Here is a 25,625-nt window from a genome sequence, read left to right as displayed (position 1 = left end):
GGGGGGGAGGGGTTGCCGCGGCGGCGGTCGGCCGGGCGGCGGCCGGCGGGGGGGAGGGGTTGCCGGGCGGCGGCCGGCGGGGCGGCCAGGCGGCGGGCGGGTCGTGGCAAACGGCAGGACAGCCAGCGGAAGCGTCAGGTGTGACGGTGGGCTGTCGGCGGCGGCATGACAGCGGTGACGACGAACGTAGCGGGCGTGACGGTTGGGTGTGTCAGCGGCGGCGTGACATGTTGGGTGACGGGCGAGGCAGGGGCGGCGGCGGCAAGACCGAGGTCTGGCGGCAGCGTGACAGTGTTATTGACAGACGAACAGTCCGTGTGACAGGAGAGGTAGTCAGCAGCGGCTTGACCACGTATGACAGACGGGACAGGCCGTGCAACGGGCGAGATAGTTGATTGTCAGCGGCGGCGTGACAGCGTATAAGACGGCACAGTCCAGGCGACTGACGATAGAAGCCATGCTAGCGGCGGCGTGACGGCCTAATAGCCGACGGGAAATCTCACCGGCGACGGGTGAGATGGGCGTTATAGTAGGGCAGGGCGGACTGGCCGTCCGAGAAACTCTCATGACATAAGCACATGTTCAGCTGCGGCGTGACGGCGCGGGACGTGTCGGCGGTAAGACAAGCAAAGGAGCAGTAATCGCCACGTGATCGCCACGGCAGTAATCGACACACAAGTGGAACGTGGACCACTCTGAAATGTTCAACACAACAATACGAGGGGGCGGTAGGTACGCCGGCACGGAGCGCCCGCGGGCCTAAGATTGCTGGTAGTGGGGTCGCTCGTGACAGCCTGGACACAATGGGGAGACGCCAGCAAGCAAAGGCGTGACTTACCGGATGCCCTTTCGCGTGTGGAGCGTCCCATCTCCGGGAGAAGATCGCAGCGGCTTGAGCGCGCACGCACGAAAAACATGAGCGGCCGCCGTCTGACGTGCCACTCACGCACTGGAGGCGCCCGGCGGCCGGCGCAGTGTCCTCGCCAGGCCGGGCGGGCTGTGTTTGCTTACCCGACCGCTGGGGCTTATCTAGCCTCCAATTGGCGCCCGCACCCTCTGTGGCCGGCTCCCTCATATGCCGGGCACCTCCAGGAAACGGGGGGTCGGTTGCACCTCTAACGCCAAGCGTTAATGTATTTTGCACGGAACTGACGTGAAAAGACCATTAACGTTGGCGTCGCCGGTGCCTGCGTGGTGTGATGAGCCTGAACTGAGGGGCCGGGCCTACCCGTCTCTTACCTCGGTATCCGGGAGGATTTGGCGTAGTGCGGCCTCGACCTCCGCCAGCTCCTATTGCGTGTGTTCCAGCTCTCCCTAGCTGAAAGACGCCGGAGTTGACGGAAGGAGACAAAGGAGAAATAAGAAAGAAAAAAAACGAAAAACATGAGCGGCCGCCGTCTGACGTGCCACTCACGGGCACGTCAGGCGCCCGGCGCACAGTGGGCCGATATGCCATTCTAGCGCGACAGGGCCTGAATCTTCGAACGGAACCCTAGGTTTTTCGCGAGTAATTCGCATAAAAAGCGGCCGATCGCAACGAAACTTTCAGTACCCTCGCGATAACTACTTTTACAGCTAGCCTGAAAATTTCATGACCCTGACCTTAATTATCTTTGACCTGTGACCTTCTTTCGAGACCATGTTTAGTAGAGTTACAAAATTTCCCTACCGCACTACCGGCATGCCGGTAATTTTTCACTACCGCAGGTTTTTTCGTGGTATCTGGCATGTCTTGCCGGTAGCATGCCGGTATTTTTGATTTTGCACACAAAAAAATTATCAGCATAGGTATGATTCAAACTTTGGACACTAAGAGGCTATTGAATTGTAATAACAGCAATCTTAGCCACTGCAAAATACATTTTGTGGTAAAAGTTCCATATGCCGTATTAAAATTACCGCCAAATTACCGGTATGCCGGTAATTTGGCGGTTTTTTTGCTTGGGGCGTGGTAGCATGCCGGTATCCCAGAAAATTTTTGTGGGGCGGGGCGGTGCCGGTAGCAGCCCATTGGGAAAACTTTGCAACTCTAATGTTTAGCCCGAATCGCGATTCAGCGTATGTCGGCTCGCATTAGCCGCGGGTTTGCAGTCTTTTCTTGGTTTAAAGCGTTCAAACATGGGATATTATGTTGCTCCCATGCATTAGGGTGGGTGTCAAGGTCACCAGAAGGTCAGGTAAGGTCATTGACCTTGATGACCTTGGTTCACTTTTTCGAGTTTTACATGTTTCTAGGCTAGTTTTTGGAGCTGAATTCGAATCTAGCAACCATTTGAACATTTACTATGTAGCTTTGGTGCCTTCGTAACATGTTACAAAGCTGTCAGAGGCGGTTACCACCTACTGCAAATACCCGGCAAAACCCTTACTGGTTGACCTGACCTGACCTGACCCGACCTGGCCTAAATGCATGAAGACATCATCTATGATCGTAAATAACATTATATTCGTGATCAGCACCCAAAAAACCCAAAGCAGCCACCCTTTACGACGTTCTAACAGGTCCCGATTTTCCCGACTTTTGGGTCATTAGCCTGACCTGGAAGGTCAACCGATGACCTAGGACCTTACAATTGGGTATTATCAGCTTCCTCTTGTCACGGGCAACACGCTCGTCTTTTCCGCGAAGCTCTAGCTCGATCAGGGGCGAAACGGCGGGGGGTGGTCCAACGGACCCCTTCTATACGTTCGCGGCTGGAAAAACACCACTAGGGGCGAGGGTTAAGCCAAATCTGAGGGCCTATTTCAGAAAGACCGCTAAAAGAGCAATTGAATGCACTTTTCCGCGACGATGTAGCTCTATTGGTCCCCGAGATAAGGGCCGGTTTTCGCGAAATGTTGATATATGCAACATTTTACCTTTGATGACCTCTGGTGACGTGACCTTTGACCTGACCTAGAAATGACTAATTACTCCATCTGGAATTTCGGGCGCTCTTTCGAATGCCACTTACTACGTGTCGCTATGTGGCCCAAGAGCCGAGTTAGAAGGGGGAGTGTTCAATCAACACCTCCCGGCCCGGCGTGTTTGACGCCGAGCACCGGTCCGGCGCGGGTTGATGTTTGGCTGCCACATCCAAAGTCGCAAAAAGTCGCAAAAAATGACTGTTGGATCTTGTAGTGCAATGAATCATTGACATGTAGCGAGATTTTCGAAGCGGTACTCTGTGGTACTTTTTTTAAAAGTCTATTTGTGTGTGACATCAATTATGTGAAATTATATTTTCGTCTTTAAATCTTTGCGGTGCCAATACATCATAACCAAGTAAGAGTTCGCCATTTTCATGTGGTTATGTGTGTTCTGCAGACCCGGAGCTATCGTTTGATGTATATAAATGTGGAATTCCTCCTCAAATTGTTTTTTTTTTCTAAGCCGCCGCCCATGATCAGACGACCAGGAGTGTCCACCCACTGACCCACGCGACAACAGCACCTTACGTTAACACCTCCCAAGACAAAAATATGAAGAAAGTCGCGACACTCCCTGCTAAGAAAAGGAAAGCAAACAAAAACAAAGCTAAATACAATACTTAGTAAGTTAGTAAAATGTCATAAGAAGAGGCAAAGAAGTCAAGACTAAATGTAGCTTGACTGGCCGCTACACCATTCCCAAAGAAGATAGTAAGAAGGAGAGAGTGATCCAGGGGTTAGTGGTAATAAGCGCATGCAAAGCTTGCATTATAGAAGAGGGACAGAGCCTAGTCACACCCGGAGGAGTCAGATCCTCACCGAAAAGGGATACCGAGCTAAGCAAGCTTGTTGCTCGGTAAACCCAGGTCGGTGGGAAGTATCGTAAGGCTGATTTACGTATTGTTACGCATCCAGGAGAACTTAAGTGTGACTGGTAAGTACACAAAACAAGACGAGACGACCGGTATGCAAATAGCAGGTAATGTAAATAGCAAGAAAGCTAGGTCATTGAGCGATGGCGATGATTCAAAGACATACAGTTAGTACTGTACGTACTGTATGATGTTTATAGGGAGAAAAAGCAAAGCTTAACAAAAAGAAAAGGGCAAAACAAAAATGTGGGATAAAAGTTCGAGAAGACAAACAGGGAAAAGACATAAGGACCACTAAATACCACCACCTCTTGTGGCGATCTAGGTACCCAGTTAGAACATACCTACCCAGTTACAGAGATGTACAATGTTCCAAAATTAGGTATGCATAAGTGATATGCATTAAAGACAAATTCTGTAATTGTGTACATATAACTATGTACTGTGCAAGTATGTACCTGTGAGAGAGCGGGTAAAAAATACATTATTAGGTAAATGTACGTACATACCCACAATAAATAAAATGGGGGATCATTTCATTGGCAGGTATTCGTATGTTTACGAACGCAGGTGGAACACAAGAACAATATTGTCAGTATTGTGATTGTTTTCGTGGATCAAAGATACGTTGTCGAAGAGTGCTGGGGACGAGTTCGGTCCAAACGATTCCGAAGTTCGTGTTTAAGCTGAGTTTTCGCCATGAAATAGCAATTGTGTTGGAAAACAAAGACCACAGCAATGTAGTATGATCATTTTTGAACAAATTGGTATAGGTTTCATTGCACATCCACAAAGTTCGATTTTTTTACCCATGTCGTGCTAGACCTGGCGATCGGCCCAGTGTGCGGCGGCCGGCGCAGTGTCCTCGCCAGGCCGGGCGGGCTGTGTTTGCTTACTCGACCGCTGGGGCTTATTTAGCCTCCAATTGGCGCCCGCACCCTCTGTGGCCGGCTCCCTCATATGCCGGGCACCTCCAGGAAACGGGGGTCGGTTGCACCTCTAACGCCAAGCGTTGATGTATTTTGTATGTTCCTCGCTCAAGACTGAGAAACTTGAAATATATCTCGGATTTTCTGAAGGGTCGCCTGAGATCAGGTCGGTCTCTCGCCATTAAGTCAGGGAGAATATGGGAATTGCTAGGTTTAGTTCGGAAATGATCTACAACTATCTCAAATTCTCAAGCACACGGAATCGTGATTTCAAGCGCTCCTTGCAAGGTCTGATGCTTCTCTTTTGCTTTGTTGATCTTGCGTGCCGTCATTTATCACGTTACTAAGGCTATCAGTTTTTCGTCAATAACTCCCGATCAACTAAAGCTACCGAGTCGATAAAGCCACTAATGGACATGGAAAGACCTGCCGAATCGATTGATATGCAATATGACCTCCTTTGACCAGCTTCGTGACCTGACGGGCTGTTACCTGACCTTGACCCGAGGTTAACACCTTAAGTTGATCTCACCCGAAGGAAAAGTATACCATTCGACACGCCTGAGCTAGACAAACACGATGCTGCTAAAATCGCGGATCTGCGATCATTTTTAGCGAAGTTATTTACCAAAAACCGAACCTGTGCCTTGGGGCCACTTGACCTGACCTCAGAAGTCATCGGCTAACCCTAGTCCTTAAAATCGGAGACCAATCGCTGCATTTCGTAACGACACACACGATCGTTTCTTTCGTGAGGCTCTAGCTCAATTAGGGGCGAATCGGCGAAGGGGGTTGTTCCCTCACTTCCAACCCCCTAACGCCCCCTCGGTATTCAGAAAACCTGAAGGTCCGATGAGGGTTAAAACGTTGCTCCTGAACGAGGAAGAAATGTAAAAGTTAAAGCTCCCTACACGTCCTGTAAAAGTGGCCATAATAAATAAATTGGTTAGAGATAATATGCTTTTTAAATGACTTCCCCATATAAAATCGGGTGCTGGGACCAATTTTATAAACGCTTTAGAATGGACAGGGCGTCACTGGCTAAAGTTTGGGTGCAGAAAACGGCTATTAGGTACCTAAATGCAAAATGGTTTTCATGCATTTCAGTCAATTGTATATTGTCGGTCCCAGTGGCCGAGCTAAAAAAGTTCGGTAGTGTTTTGCATCTTTTACGTCCTAAGAAACTACACCATCTATTGAAGTGGGCGGGCTTATTTGAATGGGATGGCGCATTATGCACCAATCGTGTGCTTTCGTTTATTTTGGACTGTATTTTACCACATCCACTGCTGGTATCACTATTAATATTATCTTATGCCGTGAATACGACAGTATTCCATTTATGAGATCGGGCCAATGCCACAGTGGGGATTTTTCCGATCTAGCACGTATTTATTCGTAGAGGGTAAACCATAGGTAGAATTGTAGCCAGATTGTGCACAGATGTTGGCTGGTGTGTCCTGGTGAGAATTTTACCTGTAAATGTGCATAATCAACATAGTATAGGGGGTTCAATTGGACCCCCGCTCAGCCGTTTGGCCCCTGATCAAGCTAGAGCTTCGCGGAAAAGTCAAGCGTGCTGCCTATGACGAAATGAGGCCGAATATATACAATTTCAAAGTCCAAGGTCATAAGCTGACTTTCCAAGTCAGTTTAATAACCCAACTAAAGTTGGGAAATCGAGACCTCTTGAAACTTCGCAAAGTTAGGGTGTTACGGGGTATTTTGGGGTGCTGATCACGAATTTCATGTTAGTTTTGATCACAGACGATGTCTTTATGCATTTAGGCCAGGTCGGGTCAGGTCAGGTTAGATCAACTAGTAGGCGTCCTGCCGGCCATCCATAGAAGTGTCACCTACTACTGATAGCTTCGTAACATGGAACGAAGGCACCAGAACTACTTCGTAAATATTCAAATGGCTGCTAAAATCGAAATCAGCACCAAAGGCTACCCTAATAACAAGTAAAACTCGAAAAAGTGAACCAAGGTCGAGTTATGCGTTAGCTTCTTGGAAATTTTCGACATTCGACCTGGAAATCGGCGAATTTTTGCCTTCAATGACCTCTGGTGACCTGACCTTTGACCTGACCAAAAAATTGACCGAAGTGATTTCGTCATTATTTTTGACGCTCTTTCGAACACCGCTTTTCCTGTATAGCTACGTGGCCCAGGAGCCGAGTTAAAAGGGTGGTGTTTAAACATCCCCCCCAGCAGGGCGTGGAAATCCAGGACCCCCAGCGGGGCGTGGGTTAACGTGAATACAATGTAACATGAGTGCACTACTATAATTTCTGACCAGCTTCTGGCATTGTTTCAGGGCGGAGTGCGCTCCTATACCAGGGTTTCGCAAACCAGCCGGCCCTGAGGGCCTCACTCGGTTCGGCCTGGTGAGTTGTAACCTGGACAGTGGACACATTGTCGGCAGGCAGTGCTGCACTGAACGCTACAACATCTTTGAAAGCGACATAATTCCCGGAAAACTGGTCGCAATATGAACAAGATGCGCTTCACTTAACCCATCATTCAAGCAGGGATCGAATTATATCTCTTTGGGAGTGCCTGGTTACCTCAATGTTCCACAGAGCGCCACAAAAAGGACCGGAGCCCCCTTCCCCAAGGAAGGGTGGCCCTCTAAAAACAAGAATATTCCGAGACCCCAGGGTCGATGGCGCCCCTGAAGAGCGGCTGGCACCCAGTAGCGGCGGAGCGCCTTCAATTAAGGGTGAGGGGGGGGGGGCACTGCCGACTTTTGGTCCCATTCTTTCCATGCAACGCCCATACGGCTAATGTTAAGATGCCAAAATCAAAGGGGGGCACGGTGCCCCGGTGCTCTCCCCGTTCGGCCGCCTATGCTGGCACCCACCGAACGGAACAGTCGCCCAATTAACCCGCGCCCTGCCGGGGGGGGGGGTGTTTGAACACCCCTACCCCTGTGGTTTTTCGCGAATATCTCAGAAATGGAGGCGCGTAGTGCCACCGTTTCTGGCACACCTTATCACTCATCAATTCTACACATGTTGTGAAAATTTCAGACCAATGTCATTCAAGGTCAGGTCACCAGGTCACTTGAAGTGACCTCACCTCATAAAAAGTTTCACTATATGCCATTGCTAAACCGAGTGACCGATCGCTTTAAAGGGACCCTCCCACCTTCAAAAAAGTTAATGAATTGGCAAGAAAGTGATGTCGCTCGGTTCAGAAAGAGCAGAAACGATTATCTACCAAATTTCATCGAAAAATATTCACCGGTTTTCAAGATATTAGACTTTTGCTTTTGTTTACTTTTTGGGATCTCCACTGTTCCCAGCGACTTTATTTGAAAGTGCGGCATTTGTTGCGCGCAAAGCAGCATATACCACCGCGTGCTACAAAACGTTTTAGTCAAACATTTAAAAATCTTTAGATATCTGCGCTGACGTCACACATTCAGAGGGGTATTCCTATGCATTAGCCCCTCTGAATCAAAATGCTGCAATTTTGAAATTCAATATTTCCGATTTAAGGCATTTCTCGATGTTGTGAGTGCCGAAACCGGTAATTGTGAGCCAGGGACCCCATTTTGGCTATCTCAACTCAAATCTAATGTTAAGGTGGGAGGGTCTCTTTAAAGGAAAAGGGCCACCTTCGTGAAATATGAAGATATCGTTGTTTTTCATTTTGACATTATTATTTTTCATTTTCTTTTTAAAACTGGTGCCAGAAGTGCACAATTCGCGAAAAAGTATTTAAAACTATTTAACATATTGGTACTATGTTGATACTCTCTACGGCACCTACTGTATGATGGCATAGCGATGACGTCACACTCAAGCCAATCAGCGTTCAGAAGACAGACTCGTCGGATTGTGTCAGATAAGCTGATTGGTTAAAGCTGAGCTGGTTGGAGCTGATTGGTAAAAAACCAAAGCCTCGCCGCGGGTGGCTGTATTGTCGGATAAGAACGCATTCCTTGGATAAGGACGCATTCCTGGCGTATTTTCTTTTAAAATTGCCGATAACTACGAATGGAGGCCGAAATCGGCCGTAAGGAGGTAAACAGGTAGGTTTTCGGACACGGGCTACAAGATGGCTATCTCAGTTTCAATCCCCATGCTAAAGGTGGCACTTTTCCTTTAAAGCTTTCAGCGATTGCTCAGAGCCATAGTATGTACAAAATGAATGTCTCAGAACTTTGATATCGATGACCTAAGGTCAGGTCAATTTTGCGACCTCCCCATCATAACCCTCGCCGGACCTATTGGTTTTCTACATACGCGCCGGCCAAGGGGGGGGGGGGTACGATCAGGTCAGCGCCCCCAGGTCACGAAATTGGGCGAAGTAGGTCATGGCGCATATCATTCGATTCGGAAGGTCTTTCCGAGTTCATTGGTGGTTTTCCCGACTCGCTAGCGCAATTTGACAGGGAGTTATTGACAAAATACTATTATGACCCTAATGACGTCATAAATGACGTAACGCAAGTTCAACATTGCAAAAGTGACGCATGTACCCTTGCAAGGAGTGCATCAAATCATGATTCTGTGTGCTTGAGATAGTTGGAGATCCTTCCCTGCGCCAGAATAGCAGTTTTCATTTTTCCTCACTGACCTATAATGGTAAGGTCACGAAAATGACCTGACCTCATATGACATTTAGGAAAAATCTGAGATATACAAGCTGTGAGACTCGTAATGGATATTAGATCCTGCAAATTTCATTTCCCTGTGAAAGCTCCTGTGAAACTTATGACGTCATAGGTTAGTGACCTGACCTGATCCGAAAATGCAATTGGTGTCAAATGATCCGGCTTGAATCAAAGGTCAGGTATGCCAAGTTTCAGCTCTCTATCCCCAGCGTGTTTGGAGCTATCGCGAACCCCACTCGGCCGGCGAGGGATAAGTCAATGGGAGAAAACTGAAATGCGCCTCTTTTGGACGAAAGCCATTATAAACACAGTCCCAACCACTGAATTACTAGTAACTTGGACTGAATATGAAAATGGTGTCCGTGGCCCCTGTTAATCCCGCGCCCCACTGGGGTCTGTGTATAACGCGCCTTACTGGGGGGGGGGCTATTCATAGCCCCCCTCCTAACTCCGAAACTACTGGGCCGATCGTCAAAATTTAAACGGCATCTGATAGCCCCCGATAAAACTGTCGAACGAAACTTAATGTCATTGACCTCGAGATCACCAATGACGTCACAGGTCAGGTCAAAGTGAAAATTATCGATGTTCGGCTTGTTAACATTTTGGGCTCTGGATGCCGTCTTACAAGTCAGATCAGGCTGATTTTTGGTTTACACACTCGTGAACAGATGTTTTAGATACCCTGAGGGTACCAAACTTGTACTTTGATTTTCAGGTCAGGGTCAGGTCATCAAGGATCACGGAAATCCTATATCATAAGTCGGTCACGTGACACATATTGTGTGGTCAATTTAGCCCATAGATTTCGAATTCATTGTCGCCTGTGTCATTTGAGGCCATTTCATCTGAATATAGCTGAGTGATGCCTCCTCTAGGAGCGCTAGGCAATAACTTACCGGCCGCACAGACTCGTAACTGGGTAGCATCATGCGCACAGCCATGCTACACACGCTGAAACTTATCTCATCGGTTAGCCGCCATTACACACTTCTCAAGCTTCGATCACGTCGACGCTTACGTGTGTTGCGAAAACGCAACGAAGGGCGTAAATAAGTTATTAATTAATTAATTAAAACGTTTGACGCACCCTGTAAAGAAACTTTTAGGACACCCTGTAAGCGCGTAGTAGTACTTTTGTCATGTCAAATAATTCATCTTTGCTGCGCCGAAATGGTTGCAGACAGAGTAGGGAGTGCGTTGCCGCAGCCGTTTGCACCTGCCTGCAGACCGTGATCCGAGAGATGAATCGACTCGGCATGCTGGTCGACCTGTCGCACGTCTCCGAGCTGGCCATGCGGCGTGCACTCGAACAGAGCGAGGCACCGGTTATCTTCTCCCACTCGTCGGCGCAGGCGCTCTGCAACTCCAGCCGCAATGTCCCTGACCATCTCCTGAAAAAACTGGTAAGTGCCTGACTTTATCTTTAGCACGTGGTCTCCATTTTGGTGTTAACACCCCCTCCCACTCGTGGCGTTTCGCAAATATCTCAACAAAACAGCGGCACGGAGCGCCGTTGTTTTGGAACATGGTGTGGAAGTTTCTGACTAAGGTTCTAAACCCTCGCCTGTGTTGGTGTTTTGCCAGCCTCGATCGTAAAAGGGGGCTCAGTTGACCCCCCTGCCGTTTGGCCCCTGATCGAGCTAGAGCTTCGCGGAAGAAACGAGCGTGTTGCTTGTGACGAAAGGAAACAAATGACTCCAATTTTAAGGTCCTAGGTCATTTGTTGACTTCCACAGGTCAGTTCAGTCACTGGCGGATCCAGGCTTGCGTTGGGGGGGGGGGGGGCAACTCATGCAGGAGCCAAACCTAGGGTACCCCCAAATCCTGTTTTCTCATCGGATTTAGGCCACTTATTTTTCGTCACAGCCCTGACACAATGATTTTTTTTTTTAACTAAAAAGAAAAATATATAAATGGTAGCCCACCCGACCCATGCCTTTATATTACTTTGTAAACACTTACCATTGCTTTTGTCGACCAGTTAACCCGCTTCGAGTCAGTGCTTGGGTCCCTTTTCCCTTTGCGGGCCGGGAGGTGGTAAAACACCCCCTGTCTAACTCGGCTCCTGGGCTACGCACTGATTGAACTATGTTTTATTATCGTTTGGGGGAGGGGGCAAACGGGCCACTTTAGGCCTCTGGGAAGGGGCATGGCCCTAAATGCCCCCTCCCTGGATCCGCCAGTGTAAGAGACCATTGGAGCTGCAGTTGGGTACCTCAGACGTCAGGGTACGCCCTCAGATGTATAGGACTCGCATGGAGACGTCTTATGCTATAGTGGACTGAAAGGACCCAAAGGAGCCTGTCTAGGGCTCCCGGAGATAGACATGGGCCCTCAGGAGCCCGCCAGAGCCCCCAATGAGGGATAAGTGAGGGATACCAAGTGCCTGCAATTGCATATTGCATAAGCCATAACGCCTTTACAAATAAATATATTATGTATCAGTGGCAGATCCAAGGGGGCCACATGGGTCATGACCCCCCTTGGTGCCCGGGGCACCACAGGCCTGTCAGGGGCACCACCGGCCTAGCAGGGGCACCACCAGTCCGCCAGGGGCACCACAGGCCTAGCAAGGGCACCACGGGCCTGTGAGGGGCCCCACAGGCTTGTCAGGAGCATCCCAGGTCTGTCAGGGACACCAGAGACCTGCCAGGGGCGCCGCCGGCCTCGCAGGGGCACCATGGGCCTGTCAGGGGCACCAGAGGCCCAGCAGGGGTACCACAGGCCTTACAGGGGCACCACCGGCCTTGCAGGGGCACCTTGGGCCTGTCAGGGGCACCACAGTCCTGTCAGGGCCCAGGGGCACCAGCGGCCTAGCAGGGGCACCACAGGCCTGCCAGGGGCACCACCGGTCTAGCAGGGGCACCACCGGCCTCGCAGGGGCACCATGGGCCTGTCAGGGGCTCCACCAGCCTCGCAGGGGCACCACCGGCCTCGCAGGCATCACGGCATCACGCAGAGGCACCTTGGGCCTGTCGGGGGCATCACGGGCCTGTTGGGGGCACTTTAGGCTTGTCAGGGGCACCACAGTCCTGTCAGGTCCCAGAGGCATCAGCAGCCTAGCAGGGGCACCCTAGGCCCTCAGGAGCCCGCCAGAGCCCCCAATGAGGGATAAGTGAGGGATACCAAGTGCCTGCAATTGCATATTGCATAAGCCATAACGCCTTTACAAATAAATATATTATGTATCAGTGGCAGATCCAAGGGGGCCACATGGGTCATGACCCCCCTTGGTGCCCGGGGCACCACAGGCCTGTCAGGGGCACCACCGGCCTAGCAGGGGCACCACCAGTCCGCCAGGGGCACCACAGGCCTAGCAAGGGCACCACGGGCCTGTGAGGGGCCCCACAGGCTTGTCAGGAGCATCCCAGGTCTGTCAGGGACACCAGAGACCTGCCAGGGGCGCCGCCGGCCTCGCAGGGGCACCATGGGCCTGTCAGGGGCACCAGAGGCCCAGCAGGGGTACCACAGGCCTTACAGGGGCACCACCGGCCTTGCAGGGGCACCTTGGGCCTGTCAGGGGCACCACAGTCCTGTCAGGGCCCAGGGGCACCAGCGGCCTAGCAGGGGCACCACAGGCCTGCCAGGGGCACCACCGGTCTAGCAGGGGCACCACCGGCCTCGCAGGGGCACCATGGGCCTGTCAGGGGCTCCACCAGCCTCGCAGGGGCACCACCGGCCTCGCAGGCATCACGGCATCACGCAGAGGCACCTTGGGCCTGTCGGGGGCATCACGGGCCTGTTGGGGGCACTTTAGGCTTGTCAGGGGCACCACAGTCCTGTCAGGTCCCAGAGGCATCAGCAGCCTAGCAGGGGCACCCTAGGCCCGCCAGAGGCACCACAGGCCTGCCAGGGTCCAGGGGCACCACAGGCCTAGCAAGGGCACCACGGGCCTATCAGGCGCACCTCAGGCTCCCGTGCCCCCCCCCCCCCGGATCCGCCAGTGATGCCACACCACGCGAAACACCGCCAACTACCAGCTGCCGCGCCCATAAACACGTGCCAACAACAGTCTTTTTTTTGAAGGTCGTCTCCGCTCGCGCAACTTTTGACTGACCCTCACTGCTACCATATTGCTTCCATATTATGCTGTGAAAAGCTTTACTTAACCAAGTGGCTTAAAACCTCCATCAAGGTATATTTTCTTAGCAATTTTTCTGACGTTTTTTTTTTGGGGGGGGGGGGCAAACAGGCCACTTTAGGCCTTTGGGGGGGGCCATGGCCCCCGTGGCCCCCTGGATCCGCCAGTGAGTTCAGTTCAGTTATATTTCCTCTGGCCTGCCGCCGTTGGCGATTTCGGCCGAGTTGTATGTCTTGTTGACGGCGAAGAACACTTTCAAATGGGTCCATTTGAGTTCAGCGACGGTGTTCTCGGAATGCGCAACGTTAGAAACACGAACAACAGGTCTTTTTTCCTTTTTTCTTCTTTTTTTTGTGGGCTCAATTTTTTGCCACTTTATCCCCACTTTTATCATTTTGTACACTTAATGCACACATGCACAACACGAGTTTGTAACCCGCGCCGGGCCGGGGGGTGTTTGAACACCCCCTGCATAGGCGCGGGAGCCGGGGGGGGGGCAGTGGGGGCAGCTTGCCCCCCCCCCCCCAACTCTGGGGCCGTGGGGGCGGTGCCCCCACAGCTTTGAGACGGAATACCACACTTTTTTTTGCAAATGTTTTCTTTTTTCGTTGAAAAAGCCGAGGGGTGAAAAATAAGTGGCCTAAAACCGGTGAGAAAACTAGATTTGGGGGTACCCTAGTTTAATCTCTATTATGGTGTGCCCCACCAGTCGGAAAGTAGTTCCCGCGCCCCTGCCCCTGCGGTTTTTTGCAGATTTCCGCGCCCGCCTATTTTGGCACACCTGTTGGTGCATCTTTTCCGCACATGTTGTGAAAATTTCAGGCCCAGGTCGCCTTAGGTCAGGTCACCAGGTCACGCCAAGTGACCTCACCTCAGAAAAAAATAAGAATGCTCGTCATAGCTACAGCGACTGATTGATTGCCTTGAAACTTTCAGCGATTGATTGTAGCAAAATTATCTATAAAATGTAAACCTCGAAATTTTGATATCGATGACCTAAGGTCAGGTCAATTTTGCGGCCTCTCCATTATTACGGAGCGAGCGAAGCGAGCGTAGTCTTTCCTTAGATTAACGGAAATTTCTGAGTATGAGCGGCCGGCCGGCCAGCCGGCCGGCCGTGGTCACGATTCTGCGACGCTTATATCTCAGCAACCACTTGACCGATTTACGCGCGGTAATTTTTGTAGGGTAGCTTCATTCCTTCTACCAAGTATTGGACTATTGCCGATGCATGTGGGTGACCCCTTATGCACGTGCCACATGCAAAACGAAGAGGTGTCACTTTTGTAATTGTTGCAATATCTCGGTAACTACTTGGCCGATTGCGCTGAAAGTTGGCATGTAGGTAGGCACTCACTAGGCAATGCATATCCATGTGCCAGAATTGAGGTGCTGCTGCACGTGCGCACGTGCAGGGGTCGATTCCAGATCTCGAGAACGGCTGGTCCGATTGCGCTCAAATTTGGCACATGGTTAGGGACCGGTTAGTAGGGTGCCGTGCAAAACTCAGTTGGGACCCATTTTGCACGTGCGCGCGTGCAGGGTGCCGCTTCCAGATCTCGAGAACGGCTGGGCCGATTGTGCTCAAATTTGGCACATCGCTAGAGACCGGTCAGTAGGGTGCCGTGCACAAGTCAGCTGGAGGTACCTCGTCGAAATTTCGCACGTGCAAGGCTCACCCTCTCGCTCGCTCCGTTAGTCGCCCCAAAAGGCGTTATACTGGTAAGTCAATGGGAGAAAATTGAAAAGCGTTTGTTTTGCACGAACGCTATTCTAGACACTCTCAAACAGCGAGATTTAGGTAAAATTGACACACTGAACCGAAAAATGGCAACTGTGACCCCTCGTTATGTCCCCGATGTCATCTCAGGTCACGAACAGAATCTAACAGCTTTTCGCTAATAACTTCTGATATAGGCGTGCTAGAGCGCTGATAACGCCTTTGATGTGTTCGGCTTGACGTTGTGGATCGACTGATATGCAACATGACCTTTTCCGGTCAGGTCATGACCTGGACCTGAGGTCAAATTTTCAAGTTGACCTTTTAAGGTCAAATTATTGTTCATTCGACGCGTCTCGACGAGAGGAACACGATGCTGGCAAAAATAATGTCATGACGCTTTTGTGTCAAAAGTTATTGCCGAAAAAAACGCTTTTGGTAAAAACGGCTATCTTTGGAGTTTTTGCCCTCTGGAGGCTAAACCGTCGACCTGAGGTCAAATCTGAGAGCATTACTCAGAAAGGTCTGTAAAAGGGCTATCGAATGCGCTTTTCTGCGGCGCTGTAGCTCTATCGGTTCCCGAGATAGCTGTTGGCAGTTTCCAAAATGTTGAAATAGTCAACATTTTACCTTTGGTGACCTCTGGTGACCTGACTTTTGACCTGACCCAAAAATGACCGACGTGTTTTCGTCTTTATTTTGGACGTTCTTTCGATTGCCCCTTACCGCGTGTCGCTACGTGGCCCAGGAGCCGAGTAAGAAGGGGGGGTGTTCAGACACCCCCCCCCCCCGGCCCGGCGCGGAATCTCAGAGCACCGGCCCGGCGCGGGTTAATTAAGTGAGTCTTTCATTTTTTGTCCACTCTTTTCTCTCTCCTCTCTCTAGCTTTGAGAGAGGAGAGATAAATATTAAATAACTTTCCGTCACCTTGCGGCACATCGCGTGAATGTGCCGTGGTGCCAGAAAATTCTTTACATGTCTTGCCTCTTTGAAGAGGGGAGACCGTTTTTTGTATTCTTATATTTGATTTTCTAGTCCCGTTTTAGATAAAAAGTTTAATAGGTAATTTAGTAACTGAGGATAATTGTCCCCTAGGACATCTGGTAAGTTAAAGGGGATGTTATTTCTATTGCAGTAATTTATTTATGATTGTCTTTCTCGGTTGTAATTTTGACAATTTAAAATTTTATGTTTTACTGTTATTTGGATGTTGCAATTTGGGCATTGTGGTGGATTTTGATCTAGAAAAATAAAGGAATGTATTAATTTTGTGTGGCCAAAACGTAGTCTTGCGATTATTTTTCCTCTTCTCTAGAGCCTAGATTAATGGATGACCAAGGGGCAATTTTAGGGTGAATAGTTTTGAAGAATGTTTTTGCATTGTCCCATTTTTGTTGTCTTTTGATTTTACTTTTTTCTTTTAATTTGGAGTAAAATTCTGTAATTGATGGCGGAATTTTTGCAGAATGTGGGAGATCTAGGGCCTCTTTTGCAAGTTGGTCGGCTTTTTCGTTAACCCGCGCCCCAGTGGTGGTCTCAGCCAACTTCGCCCTAGCGGGGGAGGGGGGCATATGTTACCACCCACCTCTAACTCAAAAATTGAGGGCTAGAAAGACGCGGTAAAAAGCAGTCGCTTGATGCGTACGTTTGAAAGTATTTCGGTCATTTTCATCTTAGAGCAATATTGGGGTCACCAGAGGTCATCAAAGGTCAAAATTTGCGAATTGTCATTATATTTTTCAGAAAACATGCCATTATCTCAGGAACTATGATAGCTAGAAGAACGCTGTAAGAGGTAATCGATAGCTTTTGAACTCTTCTTTTGAAAAGGTCATTACAACAAATGACCTCAGGTCAACGGTTTAGCCTCCAGAGAGCAAAAACTAAAAAAAACTATTTTTTCGAAAAGTGTTTTTCGACAATAACTTTTGCTTAAACAAGCTCGGACTTGTCTATTGCCAGAATCGTGTTCCTCTCGCCGAGACGCGTCGAATGAACTATAATTTGACGTTGAAAGGTCAACTTCAAAATTTGACCTCAGGTCAAGGTCATGACCTGACCGAGAAAGGTCATGTTGCATATCAGTCGATGCGTCTCGGCAAGACAAACACAATGAGGCCAACCCCAGCGTTCTATCTCTTTCCAATCGAGAGTTATTGGCAAAAAGCTGTTTGTAGCCTCAAATGACCTCGTATGACCTTTCTAGAGGCTATCAGCAAAAATACACCTTGGTTGTTACGGGTGGTCCAAATCATTGTGATTCTGAAATATTTTGACTGTTCCTATGCGTACACACGGATCTACTATAGAGGCATTTTCGTTTTTCTCCATTGACTTATAATGGAAAGGTCACGCCACTGGCCTGACCTTAGGTCACGCATATAAGAAATCCGAGATATACAAGCTGTAGGCGCCCATAACATCATGCAATCCATAAAGTTTAATACCTCTCTGACAAACACTGCGGGCCGGACATGATTGCAAACTTTTTTAGGCTTGGTCAGTTAACTTGACCTGGTGACCTGACCTGACATGACCTGGGGTCAAAAATTTCACACATTGTCCAAAATTGATGTGCAGTAAGCTACGGTTTTTTATTCACACGCAAAAAAACGCGACAGGGTGGTAACATATGCCCCCCCCCCACACTGGCGCGAAGGTTAACCCGCGCCCTGCTGGGGGGTGTTTGAACACCCCCCTTGTGGTTTTTCGCGAATATCTCAAAAACGGCGGCGCGGAGCGCCGCCGTTTTTGGTACACCTTATCATACATCAATTCTACACATGTTGTGAAAATTTCAGACCAAGTTCATTCAAGGTCAGGTCACCAGGTCACTTGAAGTGACCTCACCTCATAAAAAATTTCAATGTCTGTCATAGCTACACCGAGTGACCGATCGCTTTGAAAATTTCAGCGATTGCTAAGACCAATAGCATGTACAAAATGCATATCTCAGAATTTTGATATCGATGACCTAAGGTCAGGTCAATTTTGCGACCTCCCCCATTTTAAGTCAATGCACAGTGGGGTTTTTCCGATCTAGCGCCTATTAATTCAAAAAATATTTTTTTGGATTTGTGTTTATTTTTTGTGTCAGTAGGGCTAAGAAATGTCTGAATTTTTCATATATGGCATTGTTTTATCTGTATGTCCACAGCAAAACTAGGAAAAATGCGCCCAAAGTTCACACTCATGCGTGATTACTCAATGGGCTCAGCAAGGCCCGAAAGTATAGCTCAATTTCATTGTCCTGTCCTGTTGGTTTTAATCTTGCGAGGTCTTAAAGTTGCATATCGTCTGAAAGGCACCTTTATTAGGAATGGAATGGCAAACAGAAAGTATGCCACAACCTTACTAAGGTCACAAAAATGCCCTTTACAAAAAACCCTTACAGACACCATATTGAAGGAATGGTATTCTAAATAAATGTAGGAAATCAACAATGTTCTCCACACTTTTCCACTCCGAAATATATCCTATCGAATTCGCCACTTTCTTCTGCACAAGACAACGCCTAGTTTGGCTGCCGAAACTTGCCTGAACACGGAATATTCACATTAGAGTATCTTAACACCCACTCGAGGAGCGCTAGGGCAAACATCACGATATAGGTATGTTCCGGACATAGGCGAATAATTTTACTTCGTGATTTATATGATGCATATTTTCTGAGACACATTCATTAGGAATAGGATGACAAGCGTAAATTATACATACCGTAACCTTATTAACCATCGCACTTGTGGGGAGGGGGAGGGGGAAGGGGTCGGATAAAACCCCATGGTTTTCCGCAAATTACTCGCGCAAAAAGCGGCCGATCGCGCCGAAACTTTCGGTACCCTCGAGATCATCAATTTTACATCTAACCTAAAAATTTCATGACTCTGACCCAACTGACCTTTGACCTGTGGCATATTTCTCGAGACCATGTTTGGCCGGAATCGCGATTCGGCGTATGCCAGCTCACATTATCCGCGGTTTCCAGTCTTTTTGTGGTTTTAAACGTTCAAATATGTGAAATGATGTTGGTGCCATGCATAATGGTGGGTGTCAAGGTCACGTGAAGGTCAAGTCAAGGTCATTGACCTTTTGATGACCTTGGTTCACTTTTTCGAGGTTTACTTGTTTCTAGGGTAGTTTTTGGTGCTGATTTCGATTTTAGCAGCCATTTGAATATTTACGAAGTAGTTCTAGTGCCTTCGTTCCATGTTACGAAGCTATCAGTAGTAGGTGACACTTCTATGGATGGCCGGCAGGACGCCTACTAATTGATCTAACCTGACCTGACCCGACCTGGCCTAAATGCATAAAGACATCGTCTGTGATCAAAACTAACATGAAATTCGTGATCAGCACCCCAAAATACCCCGTAACACCCTAACTTTGCGAAGTTTCAAGAGGTCTCGATTTCCCAACTTTAGTTGGGTCATTAAACTGACTTGGAAAGTCAGCTTATGACCTTGGACTTTGAAATTGGATATATTCGGCCTAATTTCGTCATAGGCAGCACGCTTGACTTTTCCGCGAAGCTCTAGCTTGATCAGGGGCCAAACGGCTGAGCGGGAGGTCCAATTGAACCCCCTATACTATGTTGATTATGCACATTTACAGGTAAAATTCTCACCAGGACACACCAGCCAACATCTGTGCACAATCTGGCTACAATTCTACCTATGGTTTGCCCTCTACGAATAAATACGTGCTAGATCGGAAAAATCCCCACTGTGCAATGGAAGAAAATTGAAATGCGCCTCTTTTGGACGAAAGACATTATAAACACTCCCAAACACTGAATTACAAGTGGCTTAGACACACTGAACATGAAAATGGTGTCTGTGACCCTTGTTTATGCCCTGAGGTCATCTTAGGTCACGAATGGCATCTAACAGTTTTTCGCAAATAACTTTTGATAGAGGCATGCTAGAGCGATGAAAACGCCTTAGATGTGTTCAGCCCGACGATACGGATCGACTGATATGCAACATGACCCTTTCCATGACCATGGTCAGGTCATGACCTTGACCTGAGGTCAAATTTTCAAGTTGACCTTTCAAGGTCAAGTTACAATTCATTCGATGCGTCTTGACGAGAGGAACACGATGCCGGTAAAAGTAAGCTCGTACAAGGCTTGGGTCAAAAGTTATTGCAGAAAAACTGTTTCCGAAAAAATCGGCAATTTTTGCAGTTTTTGCCCCCTGCAGGCAAAACCGTTGACGTTAGGTCAAATCTGAGAAAATTATTCAGAAAGGGCGTTAATAGGGCCATCGAATGCGCTTTTCCGCGGCGCCGTAGCTCTATTGGTTCCCGAGTTATGCGTTGGCTTCTTGGAAATTGTCGACATTCGACCTGGAAATCGGCGAAATTTTGCCTTCAATGACCTCTGGTGACCTGACCTTTGACCTGACCAAAAAATTGACCGAAGTGATTTCCTCATTATTTTTGACGCTCTTTTGAACGCCGCCTTCCGCGTATCGCTACGTGGCCCAGGAGCCGAGTTAGAAGGGGGGGGGGGGTGTTCAAACACTCCCCCCCCCCCAGCAGGGCGTGGAAATCCAGGACCCCCAGCCGGGCGCGGGTTAAGGGGTATGCCGCAGTGGGAGGGGATGCATAGAAATTTTGGTAGTTGGGAAAGTGAATTTTGGATTTGGACAATTCTCCATATTAGTGGGTGAGTTGTAACATATTTGGGGTGTATTGATTGGAGGGCTGATAGGGAATCCGAAATGATTAAGTCAAGAGGCAAAACACCCACACGTCATACACAAGCAACACATCCATTCGAAACATACAACTCGCACACACTCTGAACTGGTCAAACTATCAGTTATCACAGATAAATGCCTTCGCAGCCCTCTTATATGCAGTCGGCCGGAGCCGCAACAGGTCGATGGGCCAGGCCCATGTCACTCCACTTTTGATGACATCATAAGGGGGCCTCAGGACAATAATGGCGCGGTGCGCCACAATCGCTTCAAAGCTACTTGCCAGCAGTTGCCATTTTTGAAAATATTATTTTGAAATAAAGTTCCAAGTAATGAAAATATTGTAATAAAGTTGTTGTATAAATAGATACCATATCTAAAAACTTAATGAAAAATGATTTATTCATAGTAAAAATATAAGCTCGATGCGTTTTTACGTTGCTTTTCTGCAACTGCAGAGGATTTTTAAATCGTCTATATCTTTAAAACCGGCCATTTCTTAGCATATTGCTGCTCTTTTTTATCGCTAGAAAATTGGTTGGACTTTTCAATGACATCAACGGCTGAGCGATATGTGTAGAGTGTCGCCAACAATCTTCAAATGAAGTTAGTCATTTTTACGTTGTAAACGAATAGAGTACCCCTGGCGAGCATCAGGGGTGACGTCACTCAGGATCTGTCTCTGATTGGTCGGCGGGGGAGTGACTGTACCTTCTATAGATGGCCTTGCGATGGGCATGGTCTTTAAAAGTGATGTGGCGCGATACATAAAAGACCTCTTCCCCGCCGCAGTTTTCACGGAGGGCGGGCGAAGAAGTCGGTCCTGACGGGTTACTATGTCGCAGTTTCTTGAGGAGGAAAGCGTCACGAAATGGGCAGCGAGCTCCTCAGGCTCTCTGTGCACAAGCATTTTGTGGGCAGCGACTGCCGTTTGGAGATCGCCCATCTGGTGAGGCGTGTGCAGGCCCAGGTCATCCCGCGCGTGAGATACGTGGTCGAATTTTTGAAGTCCTGTAATGACTCTGGTCGCAAAGTTAATAATTTTCATAAGCTTGGCGTCGTTTTTGTTTGATCCGTTGCCGTACACGGCGATGCAATATCTCACGCGCGAGATGACGAGTGCCTGCACTACCGTCGACATGACGTGCCGCGGGAGGAAGTGTCTCAGGTGACGGAGACCGATGAGGAGGCCGACGCATTTGTGCTTTAAGTCGTTGACATGTGCGTCCCAGCTGAGGTGACGGTAAAAAAATACGCCTAAGTTCTTAATGCATCGGCTCTCCTGCACAGTCTCGCCACCGACCCGTACGCTGACAGGGGAGATGCTGCGGGTGTTCTGTTGAGTGCCAAGGAGAAGGATTTCCGTCTTGGTTGTGTTGAGCTTGAGCCCGTGTGCATGGAACCACGATGCAAGTGAAGATAGGGAAGTCTCCATGCGTTGGATGAGGTTAGGAAGGTTTTGTTTGGAATCTGAAATGAGGATTTGGGTATCGTCAGCATACTGAGTCACATGAGCGTCCGGCGCGTGCAGGCTGAGGTCATTGGCAAAAATGGTGAACAGAAGAGGACCTAGGACTGGTCCCTGAAACACTCCCATGGTGTTTGGTAGAGGGCTGGAGACTACTTTTTCGCCGGAAGGAGAAGCAAGGCAAACCGATTGGGTATGGGCTGACAGATAGCAAGTAAACCAGTCGGGATCTGTGCCATAGAGTTGGAGTTTAGAGAGCAGTAGGGAATGAGGAATGACCTCAAAGCACTTACTAAGGTCTAACAAGACACAAAAGAGAGACGTGGCCACGGTCCATACTAGAAAAGATACGGTTTGTCACAGAGCGCAAGGCAGTTTCTGTGGAGTGGTGGGGTCGGAAACCATGCTGAGACGAGGAGAGAAGATGGTTACTACGCATGTACGAAGAAAGTTGTCGCTGCACTATTTGCTCTACGATTTTAGCTATAGTTGGTACAATAGAGATAGGTCGATAGTTGGAAACTACGTCAGGATCACCAGATTCAAAGATGGGATGAACCAGGGAGTGTTTCCAGGAATCGGAGAAATCACATGAGGTAAGACAGGTGTTGACTATGTGGAGCAGGATAGGGCCGATGGCATCAAAACAAAGGATCAAGGTACGAATACAGATACCGTCAGAGCCGCACGCGCCGGAACGCTTCATGGAGAATACAACCTCCCGCAGCCCGTCTAAGGTCACCCCGGCGACCCTAAAACCGCAAGCGCCAACACGTGGCAGGCGGCACGGTACAGCGGGTGGCAACCCGGAATGCCTCAGACGCAGGGGCGGCGGATTCGGGGGGGGGGGGGGGCAGGGGGGCAGCTGCCCCCCCTGGCAAACTCGTGGGGGGCAAAAGTATCTTTTTGCCCCCCCCCCATAATTTGTGACAAAACTTAGACAAGAAACATATACCTGATTATTCTGTTCGATCATTTGAAGATGTAACCAGATGCCCATATACTTTATCATACGTTGTTTGGCCGGAATCGCGATTCGGCGTGTGTCGGCTCCAGTCGGCTCGCATTAGCCGCGCGTTTGCAGTCTTGTATGTAGTGGTTTCAAGCGTTCAAGCATGGGATATGATGTTGCTCCCATGCATTAGGGTGGGTGTCAAGGTCACCTGAATGTCAGGTCAGGTCATTGACTTTTGATGACCACGGTTCACTTTTTGGAGATTTACATGTTTCTAGGCTAGTTTTGGAGCTGAATTCGAAATTAGCCACCATTTGAGCATTTACGAAGTGGTTTTGGTGCCTTCGTAATGTGTTAAGAAGCTCTCAGAGGCGGCTGACACGTAATACGAATACCCGGCAGAACCCTTTATATTTGACCTTACCTGACCTGACCGGGCCTAAATGCATGAAGACATCATCTGTGGTCAAAACTAACATGATATTCGTGATCAGCTCCCCGAAAAAAATCCCATAGCAGCCACACTTTACGACGTTCTAACAGGTCCCGATTTTCCCGACTTTTAAGTAATTGACCTGACCTGGGATCTTAAATTGGGTACCATCGGCTTCTTCTCGTGACGGGCAACACGCCGTTTTTCCACAAAGCTCTAGCTCGATCAGGGGCCAAACGCGAGGGGGTCGTACCCCCTCCCCCCCTTGTGCCATCGAAGGACGCAAAATGGTCTGTGCCGGCGAGGGTTAAATACTGCCAAGAGTTTGTCATTGCGTGATATATCTAAAAAAAAAAAAAACATCAAGCTCCTGAACGTGGTCGTGTACTACGTAACCGGAAACCCAATAGGACATGGAATTTAGTGAAGCAAAACTACAGAAGTGAGGCTGGCCACGCCATAATCAAGTGAGATATGTCGAGCTCTTCTTCGGCCGCCAAGGCTTCGCTAAACTATCCCCGGGTTCCGCGTCTCTCGGACTACGAAGATGCTACGTCTATAAATAAATCTATAAATAAATAAATAAATAAACGTCGTCGGGTCAATCCCGTTCAAGGTCAGCGGGGGCTTGGCTGCGGTTATGGAGCGGGAATGGCCATCTGCGAGACTCCGAACCTGGGGTATGTTGCAGCACAGCTATGTGAACGGGGTGTCGTTGCAAGCTACCCCTCTCAACGAGAAACATATTACCGTCCTCCCTAGGCTATGACTAGGATAAGCTAGGTGGCAGCACAGTCGCGCCGGCAGGGGGCAGTGCCACAACCAGCCGACTGACATTTCCGTGTGACGTCAGAACCGGTGCCTCCCTGACCTGAGGAGTGCTCCGAGCTGTTCCGCCTTTTGTCCGAGTCGTGCTTCTTCTCAAAGCACGCGCGGTGAAGCGGCCGGGCGCAGCCGGCTACCAAGCCGAGTCACTTTACAGATAGCGCTAGGCTCGTGCTCACCGCGAGAAAGGTCACTTGTGCTCATGTGCGCAAAAATGGTGCATCTCCGGGTGGGATTAAAAAACATGCGTGCGGAAAAGATGTCTAATCAAGCCGCCGTTTTTTAGATATTCGCGAAAAACCGCAGGGGGGGGGGGGTTCAAAAACCCTACAGCAGGGCGCGGGTTTGGCAATTATTCATAGTGAGGCTCCATGGGTATCATAAGCTAAGCAGTCCCATTTTGAACGTTACAGTTTGCTTGCCACTGAGATCAACAATTTAACCACAAATAATTTCTAGCACTCTTCCGGGCCGCTAGCCCAGCGTATGCTCGTTGCATTTACCTTTTGCTGCCGTTCTCAGGCTGCCAACGGAGGAGTGGTGATGGTCAGCTTTTACAACTACTTCCTGACCTGCAACGGTACTGCTCACATGACGGACGTGGTCGGTGAGTGTTGGAGATCCGCTCACATGACGGACGTGGTCGGTAAGTGTTGGAGATCCGCTCACATGACGGACTAATATAGTCGGTGAGCGTTGGAGATCCGCTCACATGGCGGACTATATAGTCGGTAAGTGTTGGAGATCCGCTCATGGCAGACGTGGTCGGTGAGTGTTCGCAATGTGATCGCAATATTCATACCGGGTGCCCCCTCCTAAAAAGCTCCGAATTTGAAGGTTCCTTGTCCGGGGCTCAACCGGTAGTTTATTATTATCAATCCATTCCTTTCGATGCATTTAGTGCAGATAACAATAAATGAGCTAACTCGCAAATAGGTCAAAATAAACATAATTCGCCCGTATTGATAACGAACAATGTGACACTACCGATAGGTTAGGGTAAAAGGATATAGAACAGTTAGTCGTGTTAGTAGCGAGTCCATGTTATTCGTTAATGATATGGAAGGAATCGGTAGTGTCATTGTTTAAAGACCCACCGTG

General features: G+C 48.9%; 1 protein-coding gene across 1 annotated transcript in view; it reads left to right on the top strand.

Moving 5' to 3' along the window:
• The window catches only part of LOC122372084 (dipeptidase 2-like), a 156,894-nt gene that overhangs the window by 35,770 nt on the left and 95,499 nt on the right, over positions 1-25,625 (top strand). The window contains exons 2-4 of the mRNA XM_043348959.1: positions 7,031-7,100; positions 10,567-10,743; positions 25,047-25,131. Of these exons, the coding sequence (XP_043204894.1) occupies positions 7,031-7,100; positions 10,567-10,743; positions 25,047-25,131 (332 nt within the window). The remainder of the gene's footprint in view (positions 1-7,030; positions 7,101-10,566; positions 10,744-25,046; positions 25,132-25,625) is intronic.

Source organism: Amphibalanus amphitrite, unplaced genomic scaffold, assembly GCF_019059575.1.
Source record: "Amphibalanus amphitrite isolate SeventyFive unplaced genomic scaffold, NRLGWU_Aamphi_draft 001313F_arrow, whole genome shotgun sequence".
Classification (NCBI taxonomy): domain Eukaryota; kingdom Metazoa; phylum Arthropoda; class Thecostraca; order Balanomorpha; family Balanidae; genus Amphibalanus; species Amphibalanus amphitrite.
Note: the sequence above shows the minus strand (reverse complement) of the source record. Positions and strands in the feature narration are given on the sequence as shown.